The 22126-nt window shown below is 39.8% G+C and overlaps 1 protein-coding gene across 1 annotated transcript in view; it reads left to right on the top strand.

Moving 5' to 3' along the window:
* Nucleotides 1-22126, top strand: part of idh2 (isocitrate dehydrogenase (NADP(+)) 2) — a 32224-nt gene that overhangs the window by 4528 nt on the left and 5570 nt on the right. Inside the window, exons 2-7 of the mRNA XM_078530426.1 lie at nt 3382-3473; nt 8909-9074; nt 11762-11922; nt 13649-13792; nt 18568-18704; nt 19165-19316. Coding sequence (XP_078386552.1) covers nt 3382-3473; nt 8909-9074; nt 11762-11922; nt 13649-13792; nt 18568-18704; nt 19165-19316 — 852 coding nt within the window. The remainder of the gene's footprint in view (nt 1-3381; nt 3474-8908; nt 9075-11761; nt 11923-13648; nt 13793-18567; nt 18705-19164; nt 19317-22126) is intronic.

Here is a 22126-nt window from a genome sequence, read left to right as displayed (position 1 = left end):
TAAAGTTGGGCAGTCTGATAATTCTATACCCAAGTGTGGATTACACAGTGGTTGTTTACATAATGGTGGCCTCCATGTGTTGCTGTGCAACCCTGAGGAAGGGTTTTACTTTTAACAAAGCTTTCATACATATCCTATTGTCGCTTTCAACCTCTGAGATTAATTTTCGGTGTTAAAAGTTTGAGATCTGTGCAGTTCCACTGAAGGACACTTGCAGTTCCAGTTCTCACTGTCTTAAGCTGGCACTGGTGTATATCAGGAAAAATGAACCAGAACCGATGTGATTCTTGAGTTAACTCTCTTGTTTTATGCAGGGGGTGGTGAATGTTTATTTGAAAATGTCTCCACTTGGGGTGAGCAGTGTAGAAAAATGTATGGGGAAATTGGATGGATATTCTTGCAAATTATTTCCAAACATTGGTGACTCTGCTGCTGGTGTACTTAATATTTCTGGTAAAACGAGTGACCATTGTTTTGTCCTTGTAGGAACAGAGTTGGCCCATTCAGCTGTCGACCTTGCTCTGCCATTCAGTTGCATTTTGGCTGATCTGTCAACTGTGCTACCTTTTTTTTTTGTTCCATATCGCTCCATGCTCTTGCCGAACAAAATCTATTGTTCTTAATCTTCAATTTCAAATGACAACATCCGCAGCCCTTTGTGACAAGAGAATTCCCGATGTTCACCCTCTGTGGAAAAAGTGCTTCCTGATGTCACTCTTTTTATTGACCTGGCTTTAACTTTAGGTTGTACCCTTTCTGAATTCCCCCACGAGAGGAAATAGCTCTTTTGTATCTATCCTATCTAATCATTTTAATTGGAGGGTGTTTAAAATAAAATTGCCCTTCAACTGCATAATCCAAGTTTAGAAGGTCAAAATGACACTTCCCAGATACAAGGACAAATGGGCCTCTAAGGGGACAAAAGCTTTTCACGTGTCCACTAGTGCACTTGATTGAGATTCGAATGACGGTGATGCACTTGAAGATTTTATAATAACTTATATTTCACATTAATATGCTGGCCTTCATTGCCCAAGCAGACTGTCTAACTTGTTAGGTATACAGCATTGCTTGAACCTTTGCTTTAATCTAGAAGTTACAGATTACTTAAAAGAGCAAATTTAAGTAGTCAACGGAAACTCTTACCACTACAACTTGATCTGCTCCTGTGAATTTTGACTGCACTGACTTGAAACCCAGGAACCCATGCTTGAACTATTATCTGTCGCACCTTGTTGCAGTTGACTTTTCAGTGCAATACTAAATGTGTCTGAAAGATCATTTCAAACGGAAATTGTAGCTAATGTGCCCTTTTATCACTATCTTTTCACAACAAGTAGGGTTTTGCAACAAGTTACTGAATAGAGAAAAGTATGTTTGCAATAGATAATGTAAGAAGTTGACAATGATTGGTAATGGTCAGTGATTGTAGGTGCCTTCCAGTGAGTCTGCTTGGAACTGCATGTAATTGCACATTCCTAATGTTGCCTCTGCAGGATGTCCACAATTCTGTAGGAACTGAAATAGACTATTCAGCCTGTTAGTCTGTCCTGTCCTTCAATTAGACAATGGCTAATTTGTATATTCACTCCCATCTACTTGCTTTGATTTTGTTGCTTAACAAAGCTTAACCTCCAAATTGAATTTTTTAATTAGCCCAACCTACCAACCTTTTGAGGGAGAGTTCAAGATTTCCAAAAGCTGAGACAGTGCTGCATGACATGGCCCCTGAATAGCCTAGTTCAAATCTAGACATTGTGCCCCCTTGTTCTGGGGTGGTCATTAATGATGAATTTCACAGTACTGTAGTAGTGTCTGAGAAGGTACCTCTCTTCATTCTGAGGGAAAAGTTTCACTTCTTGGGTGAGGAAATCTTATTCCATTTGGATTTGCAGTCAAGCAAATCACTATAAAACCCTCAGTGCTGTGAAGCAATTTTATGTTTGACATTATTCTGGTTTCGCAAAAATGCAAGTCAAATAACCCTTAATTAAATTTTACCTTTTGAATATTTTGAATTTCCATTGAATAGGGAGAGAATTCTGGGAACCCAGAATTGGCTCAGTTCCAAATAGTCATGTGTTTACTGAAGCTAATTGCTCAAGGTTCATGATAACCTTGAAGCCAGTGCGAGGTTTTTTAATTCCTGTCTAAATATTGAAGCTCCACTATTCTACTTGCTTTTGATTTTGATGGCATTTTAAACATTGGGCAAGTATCTTGTTTATTTTGAAGTCGAAACGTACATGGTTACAAGGTTGCTGTTATTCATATTTTTAATAGGGAAAGGGAGGAGAAAAATGACCCGAAATGGGAAATGAAGCTATTTGCAGCACTCTTGTCATTATAGGGTGCACCTGGTATTGCTCAGTGACCTCATAGTAGAAATACACTGATGTGAAAATCATAAAGACAATGTCAAATGAATGTGTGCATTTTCTGTGTATCGGGCTGCTGACAAGACACTGCCATCTCCTCAAAGCTTGTGTGCAATGGAGGTATTCCTGTCTATTAATGTGATTCAAGGGACTGGCGGTGCATTTCAGTTTGAATCAGTAACGTTTATATTAAGCATAGTTTATGACTAAGCTTCCAGCTTTATAAACTTTTGGACCAGTGAAATTGCACCAAGTTGTCCTGTATGATAGATACATTTTTAAAAGTGTATGTTTAAAAAGCTAATGAATGCCAATACTACTGTAGGATACCTAAGGAACTATAAGAGCTTATTCTAGATTTCTTCTTGTTTTAATAACCTATTGTTACTGATGATTTTAGAAAATATCACTAAATGCTTGCATTGTATATTTTTCTCCCATTCAACTTGCGGAATCAAAGGACCTTGGTGCTTCTGTCACCCAAAATAATACTGAGAGGTATTTATTGAATAAGCTGGGTTTTTCTAAGCTTATTTAGCATGTTAGTGCTGATACAATAGGGAAAAATTGTACTTGAGCTAATGCTGTGTCCTAAGCATTTTTGTAGGCTGTTTTATTTAAATTGCTCCTATTCAATGATAAACCAAGAGTCACCAAAGCTGCTTCAAGCATGTAATGACTTGTTGCTTTCTCTAGATCGAAGCCAAGTTTAGAAAATTGTGACCCTGCTTTTAAGATTTTTTCACTGTTCAAATCCCATTAGTACGAACATTTCACTTGTCGCCCTTCCACTAACAGTGCTGGACTTGATTTATTGCAGTTAAAAATGAACTTTAGATGCTTAATTGTAAAGTTCTTGGACTAGTTAAGCACAAACTAGAATATTGAGGAGCCCTTTGAACCATAATGATGTCTAAACCAATCAGAAATAAGCTCTCTTTAATGGATGGCCTTGGATTTAATGGATGTTATTAGATTGACCATGCTGCTTTCATCTAAATAGATGCAGACAAACGCATTAAAGTGGCTAACCCTGTGGTTGAGATGGATGGTGATGAGATGACCCGCATCATCTGGGCATTTATCAAGGAGAAGGTAGGACCTTTCCTCTTTTGGAAAAGTTTGAGTGCTTAAGCTTCATCTTTAGCTATGGTGATTATTCATCAAGTAACTTATTAGATGTGATCATCTTTAGAATGTGCTGAAGACTTGATGAGCTACTAGCAAACACTAGCAAATCTCCCATGGTATTGCTCATGGTGTGCTGGAAGGTATACCATTTCTCTAACAATTGGGGTGTTAGCAACCAAATAGGAAAGTGCTGCAGTGTGTGCATAATAGATAACCCTTTGCCCACATCTTGAGTTTGCCACAGTCAGGCATTGTAGCTTGGCAAAACATGCTTCTGGATTCTGGTGGTGTTTAGTGTTGGAGCAGGAGGAGGTTGAGTTTGGGAAGGGGTAAAGCAGTGAAGGGAATTAAACATATGGATGAGAATTTTAATGGAGGATTTGAACAGGGCTGATGGGTGAGCAGTATTTGGTGAAGATGAGAATTGGGCAGTGGTGTTTTGGAAAAGGGGAGGTTGGCCACGGTTAGATTAGTTGATTCTGAAGGTAATAACAAATGAGAGCTTTAGCAGCAAATCTGAGGCAGGGGGAGAAATGGACATGGGAAGTAGGAAGCCTTTCTGATGGAGAAGATATGAGAGCTCAACTCTGGGTCAACTAATATGCTCAGAGTACAAACTGTCTGGTTCAACTTGAGACAGTGACCTGAAGAGGGGTATAATTGGTGACAAGGATGTGGATTTGCCATGGGCCAAAGACTATAGCTTTGACCCTCCCTAGTGTTGATCTGGAGGGAATTCTGACTTTGAAGCATCTGTAATACACTGCCTGTAAGGGAAGCAATTCATAGTTTTTTTTTCAAGAATGAGGTGATCTTATTGAAATGTAAGATCCTGAGGGGACTTGATGAGGTGGATATCTGGGGGATGTTTCTCTTGTAGGGGAGACTTAGAACTAGGGGCAATGTAAGAATGAGGTCACCCTTTTAAGATGGAGATGAGAATTTTTTTGTGGGTTGCTAGCCTGCAGAATTCTCTTCCCCAGAAAGCAGTAGAGGCTGGGTCATTGAATTTATTCAAGGCAAAGTTAGATTTGATAGATATGGGAGTCAAGGTTATGGAGGTCAGGCAGGAAAGTGGCGTTCAGACTACAGCCAGATCATCCATGATCTCAGCAGGTCTGACAGCATCTGCGGAGAGGAATACAGTTAACGTTTCGAGTCCGTATGACTCTTCACCAGAACTGAGTTATACGGACTCGAAACGTTAACTGTATTCCTCTCCGCAGATGCTGTCAGACCCGCTGAGTTTTTCCAGGTGTTTTTGTTTCGGATTTCCAGCATCCACAGTATTTTGCTTTCATCCATGATCTTATTGACTGGCAGAGCAGTCTCAAAGGACTGAATGGCCTACCCCTGCACCTATGTCCTAAAGGGAACTAGACAAATACATGAAATGGAAAAAAGTTGCTGTGCTATAGGGAATGAGCAGGCAAGTGTAACTAATTGGGTAGCTTTCAAAAAGCTGCCACAGACATGATGGGCTGAATGGCCTTCATAATTCTAAACAGACAAGATGCTGCAAGAGACAGTGGAAGAAGTTGAGGTATCAGCTCTGTCACATGACATTAAAATGTGCTTCAACTGGTTTAGTGTATAATCAGTGATTTGGTTGATTATACTCCTAAACTCCAGACAAAACGCTTCAATTTTTCCCTGCCATTGATGATTGTTGAGTCAGGATATGCAGAGTTTTCAGTTTCTGTCTTGTCGTTGGTATTTTAAAGTAATTCTCTCTACTTCAATACGACTACACTTCAAAAGTACTTCATTGGCTGTAAAATGCTTTGTGGTGTCCAGAGGTCATATATAAAAGTATTTTAAGGCCAGTTGCTTAGCGCAGTAAAACACATGACCTGCTCCAACTGCAGTTAAAGTTGATGAAACACATTTAACACCTAGTATTAGCCTTACAATCTTATATATTTGATTTCAACAACTATTTGGCCATTTCCAAAGCTCTTCTAACAATTGTTCACTACTAAAGTGCTCAACTGTAAATGATATTTGTCCAAAATATATAATTTCAGCTAATGATACCCTTGGATAAGATTACTTTGGCTTCAAACTGTGGACACCATTGGGTCATACACTCAGCTTACTTTCCCTCCTAGCTTTGTACTGTCAACAAACTTGATACATTACATTGTTCCCTCATCTGAATCATTGCAGATTGTAAATGGCTCAGGTCCAAGCACTGAGCCTTGTGGCACTTCATTAATGACTGTTCCTACTGGTTTATTTTCAGTTTAACTAACCCTCAGCTTTTAGCTTTTTGTTTTTACCTCAGTCTGTACCCTGATCTCATGTACATTAATCTTCAAACTCTTGCGGGGGCACCTTATCAAATGCCCTCTGAAAATCCAAACATACTATATCTAGAGGCTTCCCCTCATCCACCTTGTTAATTACACCCTCAAAACTGTAATACACCCCCTTGAAACAATGTTGGTTCTGCCTAATCATAGTGATTTATCCAAGTGCCCTGTTGCCATGTTTTTAATAGATTCTAGTGTTTTAACATTACTTTTGTCAGTCTAACTGGTCTACAGTTCCCTGCTTTCTATCCCTCCTTTTTAGCACAGAAGGGTTAAATTGCTACCTTCAATCCATAGCAGCAGTTCTGGAATGTAGGGAATTTTGGATGGTCAAAACCAATGCATCCACTATCTCTGAAACCACCTCTTTTAACACCCTAGCATGTAGACCATCAGATCCATGGAGATTGTTGACTTAGTCCCATTCATTTCTCCAGTACTTTTTCTTTGCTAACATTAAATACATTATTTTCCTTTCTCATTAGATCCTTGGTCCCCTACAATTGTGTTTTTGTCCTTTCATGTGAAGGCACTTTGTTTTAGTATCTGCCGTTTTCTTAATCCCTGTTATAATTTCTCCTATCTGTGCCTGTAAGGTTCCCACACTTATGTTCAGTAATCTTGCTTTTTGCATGTTTGTAAAAGCTCTTGCAATGTGTTTTTTATATTTCTTGCTGATATTGCCATTTGACTACTGTGCTATTGGAATTTGCACTTGATGGAATGCATGTTTATTGTAAACTACACATTACTTCAATTATTTTCTTATGCTAGTTCGTTGTCATATTTTTCAATCTAAATTTCCAATTTACCTTGGCCAGCTTAACCCCTTCCACTGACACACCCCACCCTGACCATACATCTGTAACTGCCTTTCTTTAAATTTTAAGACATTAGTTTGACTTAACCACTGTCCAATGTGATGTAAAAAAAAAAATCACGTTATCTCACTTCAATATAACTACAAGATTGTGCAATATGACATTGACTACAACGCTAAATCCAGGTTATTAGTTCCTCCATGTGTTCTTGAAAGCTGCTTCCAATGTGTTCCATGAACTCATCTTGAGCTACTTCTCCTCCATTTGGTTTGTCCAGCTTATAGCAAGATTAAAATCACTAGGAATATTGCACATGCTCCTGATTTCTTGAATTACGCTCTCGCCAACAATGATTACTGTTAGGGGGCCTATAAACTACACCCACCAGTATTTTCTTGCTGTTATTTCTTGCCTCTGCTCATACTGATTCTACGTTCTGATTTTCTTTGCTAAGATATTTTCTTTGTCATGCCTTTATCAGAGCTACACCACCATTTTATCCCCTATCATTTCTATAAATCAAGAACCTGGAATATTTAGTTCTAACCTTGGTCATCCAGTAACCATGTCTCAATAATTGCTGCAGTTCAAACTTCTTTATCACTGTCATTAATTAAGTGATCTTGTCACAAATGATTTGTGTTCATGTATAGCACCTTTAATTTTAAATTGGCTAGTGTCTCAAGATGCAGAAAGAAGGAATTGGCATCAATAGTTTAATGTATTTTTGAGTGTACCTTTGGACGAATGGACATTGGGTGTTGGCAGGAACTCTTCCATTGCTTTGAGATAGTTATTTGATTGCCAGGACATTGGTCCTAGCCTGATTTTTAAATACAGTGAACTGATCTGGCACAGTGATTGTGTGACAAACTCATCAAATCAAAGCATAAATTAATTTTCAGTAAAGTGGTGGCAGCAAACTTAATTGGTTTCCAGCTATCCTTTTGTAGGAAATGCTGAATTTTGTGAAGTTTATCTCTAGTCTGCACAGTTAATTCTGCAAAATTTCAGAACTAAATTTCAGTTTGCTGCTCATACATGCACGTTTGTCTCCTGTTGCCATAAAAGTTGCAACCCCTTTGAACAGTGCAAGGTGCTTTGCAACCTGTGTAAGCTGAACCATGAAGGGAGATTCAGAGGGGCAACTGAAGACTTTGTTGAAAAGCTGGCTTTGAGATTTTTCAAGGTGGGAAGCAAATGGAGAGGTTTAGGGCAGAGTTCTCAGCAGGACCAAGGTAGCTAAAACCACTGCCCCCAATATTTGGATGCAGAGTGTGGATGGTTGTGTACAAAACTAAATGGAGTGCTAAGGGTATTGGTTGATGAGATTAAGGGTAAGGTGGGGCCCTGGCCAGGTTTAAACTAAGACAAGGATTTTGAACTGAATGTGTTGGGAGAGCAGGGAACAGTTGGTGATGGCAGCAGGCTGATGGAGGAGCAGTACTAAGGACAAAATATGTGGAACAAAGTTTTGGACAAGATAAAACTTGTGATGGATGGGAGGCCAGCAATAAATGTTTTATCTAAAGTAGCCATGTTTTAGAATTAAGGCATAGATAAGTTTCAGTGATGGGAGGGGGATGTTGGCATGTTTAGCTGTGAAAATAAATGTCTACATAGAATGTAGCTGGTTTAAAACTCAGTCTAGAACTTAATGCCAAGACTGCACGTGGTACAGTTTTAACCAGCATGTGGATGGATAGGAGTCAGCAACAAGGGAAGGGACAGAATCTGCTAAGGCCGTAGTCAGAACAATTTGGATTTTTAGTTAAAGTTTCTAAATTTTGATCCACTATCTTTAGTGTTTGCATGTTATTGCAATTCTTAAAAATTGCCCTCTACAATTGAGTAGGCTGTGTAGTTGAACAGTCAGCTGCTTTGGGTATGTGATTTTTTTTTATAATACTCTGCTGCATGCTGTAAGAAAGGGTGTTTAACACTTGTCATGGTGCCAGTAACTGGGGCTATCTTTTAGCATTTGAGTTGAGGGTACTGGTCATAAATCTTTTCTTCTCAACCAAAAAATACATCTGGAATGGAGGATGATGGCCCTGTCACGATATTTGGCAAAATTGCCACGACAAATTGCTAGTATTTAATTAATCATCCATTGTCATAAAACTGGCAGTGCTGAATGATTTTGAGGAAAGCATGATATACTCTAGAGATCGTGTTTTGTAATTGAAATTTTGAAGGTTTCTTGCTGATCTAACATCTTGCAAGCTGGAGTACATTGTTTATCAGAAACTTCTTTCTGCAGCTCATCCTTTCTAATGTTGATGTGGAGATGAAGTATTTTGACCTGGGTTTGCCACACCGGGATGCCACTGATGATCAAGTCACTATTGACTCTGCACTTGCAACCCAGAAGTATCACGTTGCAGTCAAATGTGCCACGATCACTCCTGATGAGGACAGAGTAGTGGGTAAATGTTTTTTTTAATCTTTAAGTTGTGTGTTTGTATAGAATAAAAATCCACTCTTACATAAGTTAAATATTATTTAATTTGTGTTGAAATACTTTATATCTTAATGCCAAAAAACTAAAATAACTGTTGTGCTTGGTTCCTCAATGTTCACAATTATAGTCCCACCTGTTTATGAACTAATAAAATTGCAGTGTGCCTCTTGCCAGTGTTTGGATGCAATTATGTTAAGGCATTCTTGCCTCTGAGTCAAAAACTCTGATTCAAGCCCAACTCCAGAGACTTGACTGTATAACCCGGTTTGACACTTCAGTATGGGGAAGGAGTGCGACACTGTTGGTGTTCTCTTAAGAAGAGATATTAAACTCTCTTTTCTACTTTTTCAAATGAATGTAAAAGATCCTATGGCACTATTGGAGCAGGAAAGTTCTCCTGGTTTCCTGATCAATATTTATTATTTGACATAGATGACTATGTGGGGGGTAGGATTTGTAAGTTTGCGGATGACGTAAAGATTGGCCGGGTGGTTAACAGTGAGGTTGAGTGCCTTGGGCTACAGGAAGATGTAGACGGGATGGTCAAATGGGCAGATAAGTGGCAAATGGAACTTAACCCTGAAAAGTGAGAGGTGATACATTTTGGAAGGAATAATTTGACAAGGAAGTATTCAATGAACAGCATGACACTAGGAAGTTCTGAGGAACAAAGGGACCTTGGCGTGTGTGTCCATTGATCTCTGAAGGCAGAGGGGCATGTTAGTGGGGTGATGAAAAAGGCATATGGGACACTTGCCTTTATCAATCGAGGCATAGATTACAAAAGTAGGGAGGTCATGTTGGAGTTGTATAGAACCTGATGAGGCCACAGCTGGAGTACTGTGTGCAGTTTTGGTCGCCACATTATAGGGAGGATGTGATTGCACTGGAGGGGGTGCAGAGGAGATTCACCAGGATGTTGCCTGAGATGAAACATTTAAGTTATGAAGAGAGGTTGGATAGACTTGGGTTGTTTTTGTTGGAGCAGAGAAGACAGAGGCGACCTGATCGAGGTGTACAAAATTATGAGGGGCACGGACAGGGTGGATAGGGAGCAGCTGTTCCCCTTAGTTGAAGGGTTAGTCACAAGAGGGGTTATGGGGGGGGACGTGAGGAAAAACCTTTTTACCCAGGGGGTGGTGACGGTCTGGAATGCGCTGGCTGGGAGGGTGGTGGAGGCGGGTTGCCTCACATCCTTTAAAAAGTACCTGGATGAGCACTTGGCACGTCATAACATTCAAGGCTATGGGCCAAGTGCTGGTAAATGAGATTAGGTAGGTCAGGTGCTTCTCACGTGTTGGTACAGACTTGATGGGCCGAAGAGCCTCTTCTACACTGTGATTCTGTGATTCCATCAATGTTTTAAAGAAAAATGACCTAATTGTTTATCTCATTGTTCGTGGAATGATGCTGTGTGTAGATTGACTGGATTCCCTAAATTACTACGATGATTGCACTTCAAAAGCACTTCATTGATTGAAATGTTTTGGGATAACCTATTCAGCTGTGAGCCCCAAAAGAACTGATTTAATGTTAATCTGTGACATATAATTTATTAGTTGAACATAATCTAGGTATACATGGATTTGAGGTATATTGAAACCTCAGTATGTGCAAGAATATCTGTAGGTGGTGGGAGGACATCAGAAGTCAAGGATATTTAACCTTGCTCTGTTGCTGACAAATCAAATGCTATTAGACAAGATAAACTGACAACTCTGGCATTCCTCCTTAAACCTTCCCAATCTTGACTGACTGCCCACTTATTAATTGACCAAAATGTTGCTGACACCGGCTGCTACTATAGAATGAGCATGTGCACATTTTGTAATGCTGTCAATCTAGGATAAATATGTACTCTATTACTAACAAGTCATATCAAAAAGATAACTAATCAGAAGTGAAGTAAGGTAGAAAAATTACTTTCAATTTTAGCATTCGCTCAGAGGTATGAAAGCATACTGAAAATTGTCAGATCAGTGGAAGGGACAATGACCTGGCGGAGGTGATGCATAACTACAGATGCAAAACATAAATGAGGGCAGCTAATGTAAGTAAGTTTAAAAAAAATGTATTGGTGGTAATGCACAATTTACAAATAGATGACTGGAGAGCTACTTAACCAGACCATACGACCATTGCTTGAATGGTATGTAACAAGTTCATTATCTTAAGATGCATCTGCACTTGTAACGTCTTCTCAGGGAATGATTAGAATCTGGGTCTTGCTACCAAATGGTTGTCTTGAAGGGGAAGCTAGATAAGTGAGGTAGAAGAATATGCTGACAGGGCTAGATGAAGTAGGGTTGTGAGAGACTTGTGTGGATCATAAATACCACAGTCTAATTGGGCCTGTTCCAGTGCTGTAAATTCTGTTCATACATATGTAATATGTGTATGTAATTTGCTAGGGCCATGTGAAGCAGTTTATTTGTACCAATTCTGCAATTGCAGCACAAATGTAGCTTGAATCCAGTGCCTGATCTTGAGCTGAAACTGGACCAATATTTCCTTTTGTTTCAGTCATTTTGGGTCTTCACAACTGATTCACACTGCTAAGTTTGGCATCATTGTGAATGCATTGCATTACAACTCTTTAGTCTTTCCTTTCAGTCTGTTCAAGTCAACTTACCAAATGATCTGGTTTTCCAGAATTTAAACTGAAGAAAATGTGGAAGAGCCCAAATGGTACAATCAGAAACATCTTGGGTGGTACAGTCTTCCGTGAACCAATTATCTGCAACAACATCCCTCGACTTGTTCCTGGTTGGTCTAAACCCATCACCATTGGCAGACATGCACATGGTGACCAGGTGTGTGATCTTATTCCTTGATTGCTAAGTGATTAACTTTCTCAAATTTGGACACATTTAAATGTTCAGTTTAAATGAGACTAGTTTATTGGTGGGTATCAATCTCTCTTGGGCAGGATTTGAGGGCATTTTCATTGTATTTTATGATCACAATGCCACTCAGCGATGACTGACACTTTTTCACAAAAGTGCTGCTAGTGGTTAGAAACTCCTTCCTGTTATGCTCATTGCTATGATGAAGTGAACATTAATGTAGAATAACCTCCATTGTTTGCTTGTGTTATTAGAGACCAGAGTTCAAAAGTTCCTTTGGAAATGGCACGTTAGCTTATCCCATCTCCTGGTAGATACCTACATATTCTACAGTAATGGCTCATGTTTTGGAGTGAGTTGGTGGGCTCCTTGAAGGGAACAGATGCATGAGTTCTAGCTGCAATATCAAGTAGTTAGTTATAGGATGAACAAGTGAGAACAGCCTAGAAAGTCAGAACTTGGGAGAAGAGGATGTTGCAGCACATTACTGTCCAAATTAGTTAGCTGGATTTCACCAAGGGCCTTTCAGTGCTTTGCAATCACTGAGTTGATCAAATGCCATCTGTTTGAAGTAGATCTCCTGAAATGGTAATCATTTTAGCACTGTGCTATCTGATTGTACAACAGGATCATGAACACCAACAATGTGGTTGTTCCAGATGTTGGTGGTTGATCTACCTGGTGCTGGGAAGGAAGCCGTGAGCCAAGAAATGCATTGCTTTTAACTATGAGCAGTAGCAACAACTGATAACACAACACTATTTTAACCTGAAATAAAACAGAAAATACTGGAAAAACTCAGAAGGTCTGGGAGCATCTGTGGAGAGAAACAGAGTTAATGTTTCAAGTCTGTATGGTTCCCCTTCAGAGCTAATTTAACCTGACCTCCTTTCCACAGGATATATGACATTGTAGACTGTACCCATATGGTAGTTCATGTACCAGACTGAAATGGCTTAATCGGAACAAGGATTGTATTATGTAACCACTGACTCATTGGCTAAACTAATAAAGCATGCAGCATGTGTCAAATGTGTACACTTGCAAGGCAGTAATTGTTCTGAATTGTGCTCCAGTCAGACTTTTAAAGAAATAATTTACAGTTGTAGTCTAAGTAAACAAACTCTGGTTACTCTTGAGATAGTGAAGTGCATGTCTGTTTGTTACAGGTCAAAATGGGTTGGAAAACTGCTTTTGGCTTCAAGTGATGCAGGAAATTTGTATAGTGGAAATGCGCACATGTTCCTTTTGTTCTCGCTTAGTTCTAATCTGCCTTGATTGCCCCTGCTTAGTCCATGCCTTTTAAGCATTGATTAGCAATTCCTTTATTGATGTCTTTTGTAGTTTTGTTGCTAATGCCTTGAGAGACTAGGCTGGGCTATGGCTTTCCCCTCTTAATAAAAATGTAATATTCTTCACCCTCTTGAAAATAAAAATTGCTTAAGAAATTACAATTAGCACCTTAGTTTTGTATTTAGGCACATGAGCTATTTGGGCATACTGGTTTATCAATTTAAATTCCATTCATTTTAATACAGTTCTTTCATGAGTTTTGCCTAGCATTCTGCACCTTCATTCTCTATAAGCAGAGTAAAATGCTTAATTCTGTAGAATTACTGCTTTTATTTTAAATTATTCAAAGGTATTTGTGCATTCCTATATTTATAATTAACTTGTGTTGTTTTTCTTCCAGTACAAAGCTACAGACTTTGTGGTGGACAAGCCTGGTAAATTCAAGTTGGTCTTCACTCCAAAGGATGCCAGTGCTGTCAAGGAGTGGGAGGTGTATAACTTTCCTGGAGGTGGTGTTGGAATGGGCATGTACAACACTGATGAGGTGAATCCAGAGATTCTCAATTATAATTTCTCAACTGTTGGGAATGTTTGCTGTTTCTTCTGAAATGGAGAGTGAGGGCAGGAGTTTCAGCCCACATTTTGATTGCTGTGTACCTCCTAAGTAGGGGGAACTGTTGCCCACTATGGAGAGATAACCCACAAACCTTGGTGTCTTCAGTTTTTGAAGCTGTGGTTTCTGGACTCCACTGTGGGGTTGGTGGGGGCTTGAACTTTGAAAACAAAAGGTCTGCACCTAAGGTCTGTAATTCAATCCAGCCAGGTTGCAGCAAATACTTCAGAGAATATATTTGCATGTGCTTGTAATCTGCCTGCCGCAGCTTCTGCAGGGCCGGAGGTTGGTGGGTGAGGGGAGCTGAGTCCTCGATCAATTTTGGCCATTTAGAACCCAGATCCCTGAAGAAAAGATGGTCGTAGATCTTCATCAGAACTTGAAATTAAAAGATAGCAATGCTAGACGTTTTAAGAGGATATTTCAGAGTAAGTATATTCCTACTATAAAGAAAAATTGTAAGGGGAGGACCTACCTTCTGTGGTTAGCTAAAGAAGCTAAGAAAAACATCGAACTTAGCAAAAAGCATATCACTGCAGTGCAGGAGGTCGCCATTTGGCCCAACAAGTCAGCACTGGCTCTCAAACAGCATTCCACCAAGTCCCACTCCCCTGCTTTATCCCTGTAATCTTGCACATTCTCTCTTTTCAGGTAGCAACCCAATTCCTTTTGAATACCTTGATCGAACCTGCCTCCACTACTCTTAGGAAGTTTGTTCCAGACTCCAACCACCCTCTGGGTGAAAAATTTTCCTCACATCGCATTTACTCTTGCCAATTATTTTGAATCTGTGCCCTCTAGTTCTTGATATTCTCTTGAGTGGGAACAGTTTCTCACTATTTACCCTGTCCATTCCCCTCAGGATCTTGAATACCTCTCAAATCTCCTCTCAGCCTTCTTTTCTCCAAGGAAAAGAGTCCCAACCTCACCAATCCATCCTCATTAGTGACAGTTCTTCACCCTGGGAATCATTCTTGTGAATCTCCTCTGTACTCTCTCCAATGCCTTCACATCCTTAAATATGCTGCCCAGAACTGGATGCAACCCTCCAGATGAGGTCTAACCAGTGTTTTATACAAGTTCAACATGAGCTCCTTATTCTTGTACTCAATGTACCTATTTATAAAGCCTACGATACTATATGCTTTAACTGCTCTCTCAACATGCCTTACCATCTTCAATGATGTTTGTATACGCTGAGGTCCTTCTCCCTACACCTCCTTTAGAAGCTCTCCCTTTGTTTTATACTGTCTCACTATATCTTTCCTGCCAAAATGAATTGCCTCATACTACTCTGCATTGAACTTCATCTGCCACTTAATCTGTCCAATCCACCAACATGTCTTGAACTTCTGAAGTTCAAGACATTGCCATCACAGTTGACAACGTTTCCAATCTTATCACCTGCAAATTTTGAAATCATGCACACCAGAGTCTAGGTCATTAATGTATATCAGGAAGAGCAAGGGTCCCAACACTGACTCTTGAGGAACTCCACTACAAACCTTCTTCCAATCTGGAAAAAAAACATGTATCGCTACTGTACTCAGTCAATTTCTCAACCAAGTGCCTACTTTCCCCTTTATTCTATGAGCTAGAATTTTGCCCACAAGTCTGTGTGGCATTATATCAAATGCCTTTTGACAATCTTTATATAGCACATAAACAGCATTTCTTTTATCAATTTTCTCTATTACCGCCTCAAAAACTCCTAAGTTAGTTAAACATGATTTTCCCTTGATGAATCTATGCTAGCTTTCCTTAATTATCCTGCACTTGTCTAAGTGATTATTGATTTTATCCCATATTATAGTTTCCAGAAGTTTCTCTACCACTGATGTCAAACTGACTGGCCTGTAGTTGTCACCTTTATCCTTGCACCCCTTTTTGAACAAGGGTGTAACATTTGCAGTTCTCCAGTCCTTTGGCACCTCCCCTGTGTCTAAGGAAGACTGGAAGATTATCATTAGTACCTCTGCAATTTCCACACTCATCTCCCTCAGTACTCTTGGATGCATCTCATCTGGTCCTGGTACCTTATCTATTTTAAGTAAAGAGAGCCTTTTCAACACCACCTTCCTCTGATTGTAAGTTCTTCTAGTATACTAGTTACTTCCCCTCTCACCTTGGTCTGGGTAGCAAGCTCTTCCTTTGTAAAGACAGATAAAGTACTAGTTCAACACCTCTGCTATTTTTCCAGCCTCCACGTGCAAATCCCCCTTTTTGTTCCTAATCAGCCCTACTCTTTTACCACCCTTTTTATTATCTACATGCTTATAGAAGACCTTGGGATTCCCTTTTGTTTTCATGCTCTCTCCTTGCTTTTCTTCACTTCCCCTCTGGTCCTTCTATATTCAGCCTGATTCTCCATTGTGTTTTCTACCTGGGGTAGGGGGTGGGTGCAGGAAACTATAGGCCAGTTAGCTTGATGTCTGTATTGGGGAAGGTGTTGAATCATTAAGGAGGTTATAGCTGGGCACTTAAAAGAAACTCAAGGCAATTGGGAAGAGTCAGCATGGTTTTGCGAAAGGGAAATCATGTTTACCCAATTTATTGGAGTTCTTTGGAGTGACAAAAAATGCCCTTTGGATAAAGGGGAGCCTGTAGATGTGCTGAATTTGGATTCCCAGAAGGCATTTGATAAGGTGCCACATCAAAGGTTTATTGTGGAAAATAAAAACTTGTGATGTAGGTGGTAACATATTAGCATGGTGCAGATATAATGTGGGAAAATGTGAGGTTGTTCACTTTGGCAGGGAGAATAAAAAAGCCGAGTATTACTTAATTGGAGTACGGCTGCAGAATTCTGAGGTGCACAAGTCACAGTTATGTAGGTACAGCAAGTAATTAAGGCTAATGGAATGCAAGAGGAACTGAACACAAAAGGATGTTATGCTTAAGTTACACAGGGCATTGGTGAGACCACGTCTCTAATATTGCATGCAGTTTTGTTCTCTTTTTTTAAGGATGGATTTAACTGTGGAGATGGTTCAAAGGAGGTTTACTAGATTGATACCTGGAATGAGCGAATTGTCTTATGAGGAAAGGTTAAACAAACTGGGCTTGTTTCCACTGGAGTTTGGAAGAGTAAGGGGTGACTTGATTGAAGTATATAAGATCCTGAACAGTATTGGTGAGGTGAATGTGGAAAGGATGCTTCCTCTTGTGGGTGATCCCAGAACGAGGGGGCACTGTTTTAAAATTAGGGGTCGCCCTTTTAGGACAGAGGAGAAATTGAGGGCTGTGTGACTTTAGAACTTTCTCCCTCAGAAGGATGTGGATGCAGGGTCATTGACTATTTTTAAGGCAGAGGTAGATTCTTCAGGCAAGGGATTATTGGGTAGATGGGAATGTGGAATTTAAAACAACCAGATCAGCCACGATCTTCTGAATGGCAGAACAGGCTTGAGGGGCTGAATGGCCTACTTCTCCTATTTCATACGTTCATAAAGTTGGGAGGGAAGTAAGAGTGAAAGAGAATCTCACTTCACTTGTGGGGAGGTAACAGAATTGCAAAAGATTTTTGAGCACAGAAATAGGCATTCGGCCCAACATCTGTGCTGGTGTTTAAACTCTGCACAAGTATTTTCCCATCTTTCAGCATCAGCATGTCCTTTTGTACCTTTTCCTGTACTTATCTAGTTTCTGCTTTGTTTCAACTCCAGGTTCCACATTCTAACCACACTCTAAGGAAGTTCCTCCTGAAATCCCTATTGAATTTATTGGTGATAGTCTATCTTATTTTATAAGGCAATAGGAAATTGGAGCAGGAGCACACCATGCACCCCCCTTGCCTGCTGCACCATGCAGTATGATCATGGCTGATCTTCTGCCTCAATTCAACTTTCCCACCTGTTGTTCCCCAAATCTCTTGTTTTTCAGATGAAAAATCTCTCAGACTTAAATATTCTCAGCATTGGACCATCAACCACCCTTGAGTAGACAGTTCTAAAGATTCACAGTCCTCAGTGAAGTTTCTCCTAATCTCAGCCCTAAATGATTGACCCCATGTTCTCGGTTCCTAGCCAGGGGAAGCAACCTCTCTCTATCCTGTCAAGCCCCTTCAGAATTTTATTTGTTTCAACCCCTTACTCTTCCAAACTCAAGACTATGGGCCCAATTTATTCAGCCTTGTCATGGGACAATCCTCTTAATGCAGGAACTGGTCTAGTAAACCTTTGATATATACCACCTCCAATGCAAATGTATTTTTCATTTGGCATGAAAACCAAAACTTCACACTACTCCATGTGATCCCATCAAAGCCTTTTTTTCATGGTAGCAGACTGACTTATTGTACTCCAACCCCCTTGTACTGAAGACCAGTGTGCCATTTGTCTTCCTCATTGCTTAATGTACCTGCATGCTGGCTTTGTGTTCCTTGCATGATTACACTCAAGTCTCTGAAAATCAGCATTTAGAAGTTTCATGCCTTTATTTTTAAGCAAATCAGCTTTTCTATTCTGGGTGATGTAGCTGGGTGACTTTCTGGATGAATAGTTTGAACTTAGTGCAAGTAAAGATGAAAATTTTTTGGGTGAGACTGCAAATTCTGGTGTGAAATGAAAACTGGCAACAGTCCCGATGGCAGACAGTCCCTCCATCAGCGTGGTGTTCTGACACGGTGGGGAATGACCCTGAAATGCAATACTTGGATAGTGCCTGCGTTTTCCAGTCCAAATGACTTTTCTTGCTTTTTTTTCTAGTCCATCAATGGCTTTGCTCACAGCTGCTTTCAGTATGCCCTGCAGAAAAAGTGGCCTCTCTACATGAGCACAAAGAATACTATTTTAAAGGCTTATGATGGACGTTTCAAAGACATCTTTGAGGAGGTTTTTCAGCAGTAAGTGTTGCCCCCTTTCTCTCTTCCAGTCATATTAGCCCAAGAATTTAATATCAATGCATTTGAATTTAATTTTTTGAACGTGTCTGGAGATTAATATTAAAACCTCTGGGTATTCCTAAAACCAGTGTATTTTAAGTATGTGAATACTGAAATCCTAAATCGTCCCACTGGAGTTTGAGTTGTCTTTTGGAAAAGTGCAGTAAGGTCAAGAATGAACAAAATGGAAGCATGCCCATATATTGTTTAAATGGGCTACAGTGTCACTGGCTGGAGGTGGGTGATGCATGGATTGGGCTGAATAGGAGCAAAGAACAAATGAACTAACAGTTTTGACCAGGACTTGGGGTAAAATCCGTCTTTTGTACTGCTTGTAACTAGTTGCACTGTAATTAAAATTATTGCCAGAGTGCTGATTGTCTTGTTGCACTGATCTGTCTTTTTTTTACCCTCCCTACAGAAAGTACAAAGGAGACTTTGAGAAGGCTGGTATATGGTATGAACATCGACTCATCGATGACATGGTTGCTCAAGTACTGAAGTCGTCTGGTGGTTTTGTTTGGGCTTGCAAGAACTATGATGGTGATGTGCAGTCTGATATTCTAGCTCAAGGTGATTGCCTGTTACTTAATCATAAGAGGGGGAGCCAGCCTTTTAACTCTTAGTGAACATTCTAGATTTGCTGAGTTTTTTGGGCCCTCTTGGAGGCATTATTACTTGAGTTCCCACATCCCTGACTATAGTAGCAGAGTACATGTTTCTACCTTGGTGGAAGTAAAATTGGAAGTGGCATAGTGTTGGGAAATTACTGTTTTGGCAGGGTTTGCTGTTTTGTAACAGTTACAAGAGTTTTTTGCTACAAGTGGAATACTGACTTGCAGTTTTTCCAAAAAATAAGTTCATTTTTGTTTGATTTAAACCTGGATACAGAAATGAGGGTGAGTGGTAAGTTTTGCTGTGCAGGAACTTGTAGTTGATTATCCATCACACCAGTTAAGGGCTTTTTCAGAGTTGGCGTTTTGCTTTTTTAGTGTATATCTCACATGCTTATGATTGCCAGTAATACTCAAAGGTATTTTCAGAGCTGATCCTAATTGCATTGTGCTGTTGACAGCAGGCATTGGTGCCCGTGACAATCTATAACTTGAAGTGTGCACACATCTAAAAGTTTTTCTGTGCATGGACTTCTGAAGTTGTTGAATAGTTTGTATACATTAGAAAATATGCGCACTAACTGAAAAATGTATTCTTCTTTGCAAGCTTTCTTTTCCTTCTCTTCCTTGGCCTTGACCTCCGACTCAAATAAAAACTTGTGAAAATGGCAGTTCTGGATGGTTTCTAATTTGAGACATCATGGGTTGAGGAGTCCTATATTGAACTCAATGTTAACCCTTTCTCTCTGCACAGAGGCTGCCAGACCTGCCAAGTTCTTCCAGCACTTCCTGTTTTGATTATTAGACATAGTCCGATACTGTTTTTTGTAATACTAGGTCAAGTACTTTTAAGTTGTCTCCTGTGAGTATAACACTAACTGAAAATTTTCCTGAACTTTTGGTTGGTGGCATGTGCAAGGAAATTAGTACAAAGCAAAATCCAAAGGGTTAAGCATCGGCACAAAACAGCTGAAAGAAAAAGAGAAATTCAACTGTTTAACATATCTAGTGTAAATGCTTTCAATATTCAGATGCAATTGAATGTTGCTGTTCCAAGCATTCCATGTCTAAGTTCTGCCAAAATTAATAAAGCAGTTTCTTCAGCCCACAGCCACCTCAAGGATTGGATGCAGTTTCCTTGGCTGAGGCTAGACTTGCTCAGTGGCAGTAACTTAAAATAGTACAAGACAGGATTCATGCTGTAAACCCAGAGGATTTTTAACACCGACTTTGAACAGACAAAGTCCACATCACCCAGTGGCTGCTAAGAGCCTAAGAGAGGTGCTGTGGTTCAGCTCTAACTGGCAAATATGAGGATTAAACCAAAAAAATAATTTTCAGTAGAATCATATTTGAAATAGGTAGGTTTGCATGCTTCCTTCCTTTGTAATGTTATTGGCTCAATTTGATTATCCCCAAATTTGTACCGGACTGCTGGCTATATGTACTTCATTCTGCATTGTGCCGTTTTTTTTTTGGAAAGGCCGAACGTAGTGAGCTCAGTAAAAGATTTGGGCTGCCCAAGTGGCTTCTGGTGTGATCCAAGCCACGCAATCAACCACTTGTTACATTCCCAGGCACCTGTCCAGAGGGGACTGAATAATAACCAAGAGTAAAATATCCTTGAAGGAATTGGTGGGGCAAGTGATCGTCATACAATTGAAGCTCATATCAAGTTTTCAGTGACATACTTGAGTCCAAAACAAGAATCTTAAATTTATACCTATGTAATTTACTTCATTTGAGGGGTGAGCTGCTAAGACTGGGTAAATAAACAATGGGAAACATTTGAAGAAACAATTAATCTTTAAAAAAAAAGTTTAAAAGCAAACTCAGCAAGAAAAATCCATCTGTAGCTTACAAGGGAAGTTAAGAGTACTAAAGGAGAGGGCTCATTATGTTGTGAAGTAAGCCTGAGGATTGGGAGTTTAGAAACCAGCAGTGGCCAAAAATTTGGCAAAAAGGGGAAAAAGATGAAATTGAGTAAACTAGCCTGGAATATAAAAAGGAAAGTAGCTGAAGTAGATGTTGGTTCCTGATTTGGGAAGTTATCATGAAATGGCAGAAATATATTGAACAAACATTGACTGTGACTTCACAAGACCAATTCCATACAAGGTAGAGGGTAACTAAGGGGCTAATAAGAATCAGAAGCTTGAGCTAATCAATATCAGCGGAGTAAATGCCTTTGTGAAACCTAAGGGATTAAAAGCCGACAAATCTCAGGACCTGATGGCCTACATACTAGGGTTCTGAGGTAGCTGCGGAGATTGAGATGCCCAGATTCTGATTTTTTTTCCCCAAAATTCCCTAGATTCTAGCATGGTCCCTGTAGGTTGGAAGTTAGCAAATGTAACACTGCTATTCAAGAAGAGGAAGAGAAAACACAACTACAGGCCAATTAGTTGGTTAATGGAAAGGAAGCAGAGAATAAGGATAAATGGGGCATTTTCTAGTCGAGTGCAACAAAGGTTGGTGCTGGGGCTTCTGCTTTTTACAATCTATAATGGCTTAGATGAAGAAACTGACAGTAATATCTAAATTCGCTGACCCATTCCCATATAGTTTTGTAAGCTGTGAGGAGAGCGTAGAGGCTGTAAATATATATAAATAGGTTGAGTAGGCAACCAGGTGACAGATGGAGTATAATGTGGGAAGGTGTGAGCTTATGCTTGTCACAAGAACAAAAGCAGAATATTTTTAAAGTGTGAAACTTGTAAATGTTGATGTTAGAGGCCTAGATGATGTACATGAATCATAAAGTTGGCA

This window comes from Cetorhinus maximus, chromosome 26 (assembly GCF_964194155.1).
Source record: "Cetorhinus maximus chromosome 26, sCetMax3.hap1.1, whole genome shotgun sequence".
In the NCBI taxonomy this organism is placed as follows: Eukaryota; Metazoa; Chordata; class Chondrichthyes; order Lamniformes; family Cetorhinidae; genus Cetorhinus; species Cetorhinus maximus.
This window is presented reverse-complemented; position numbering and strand designations above follow the sequence as displayed.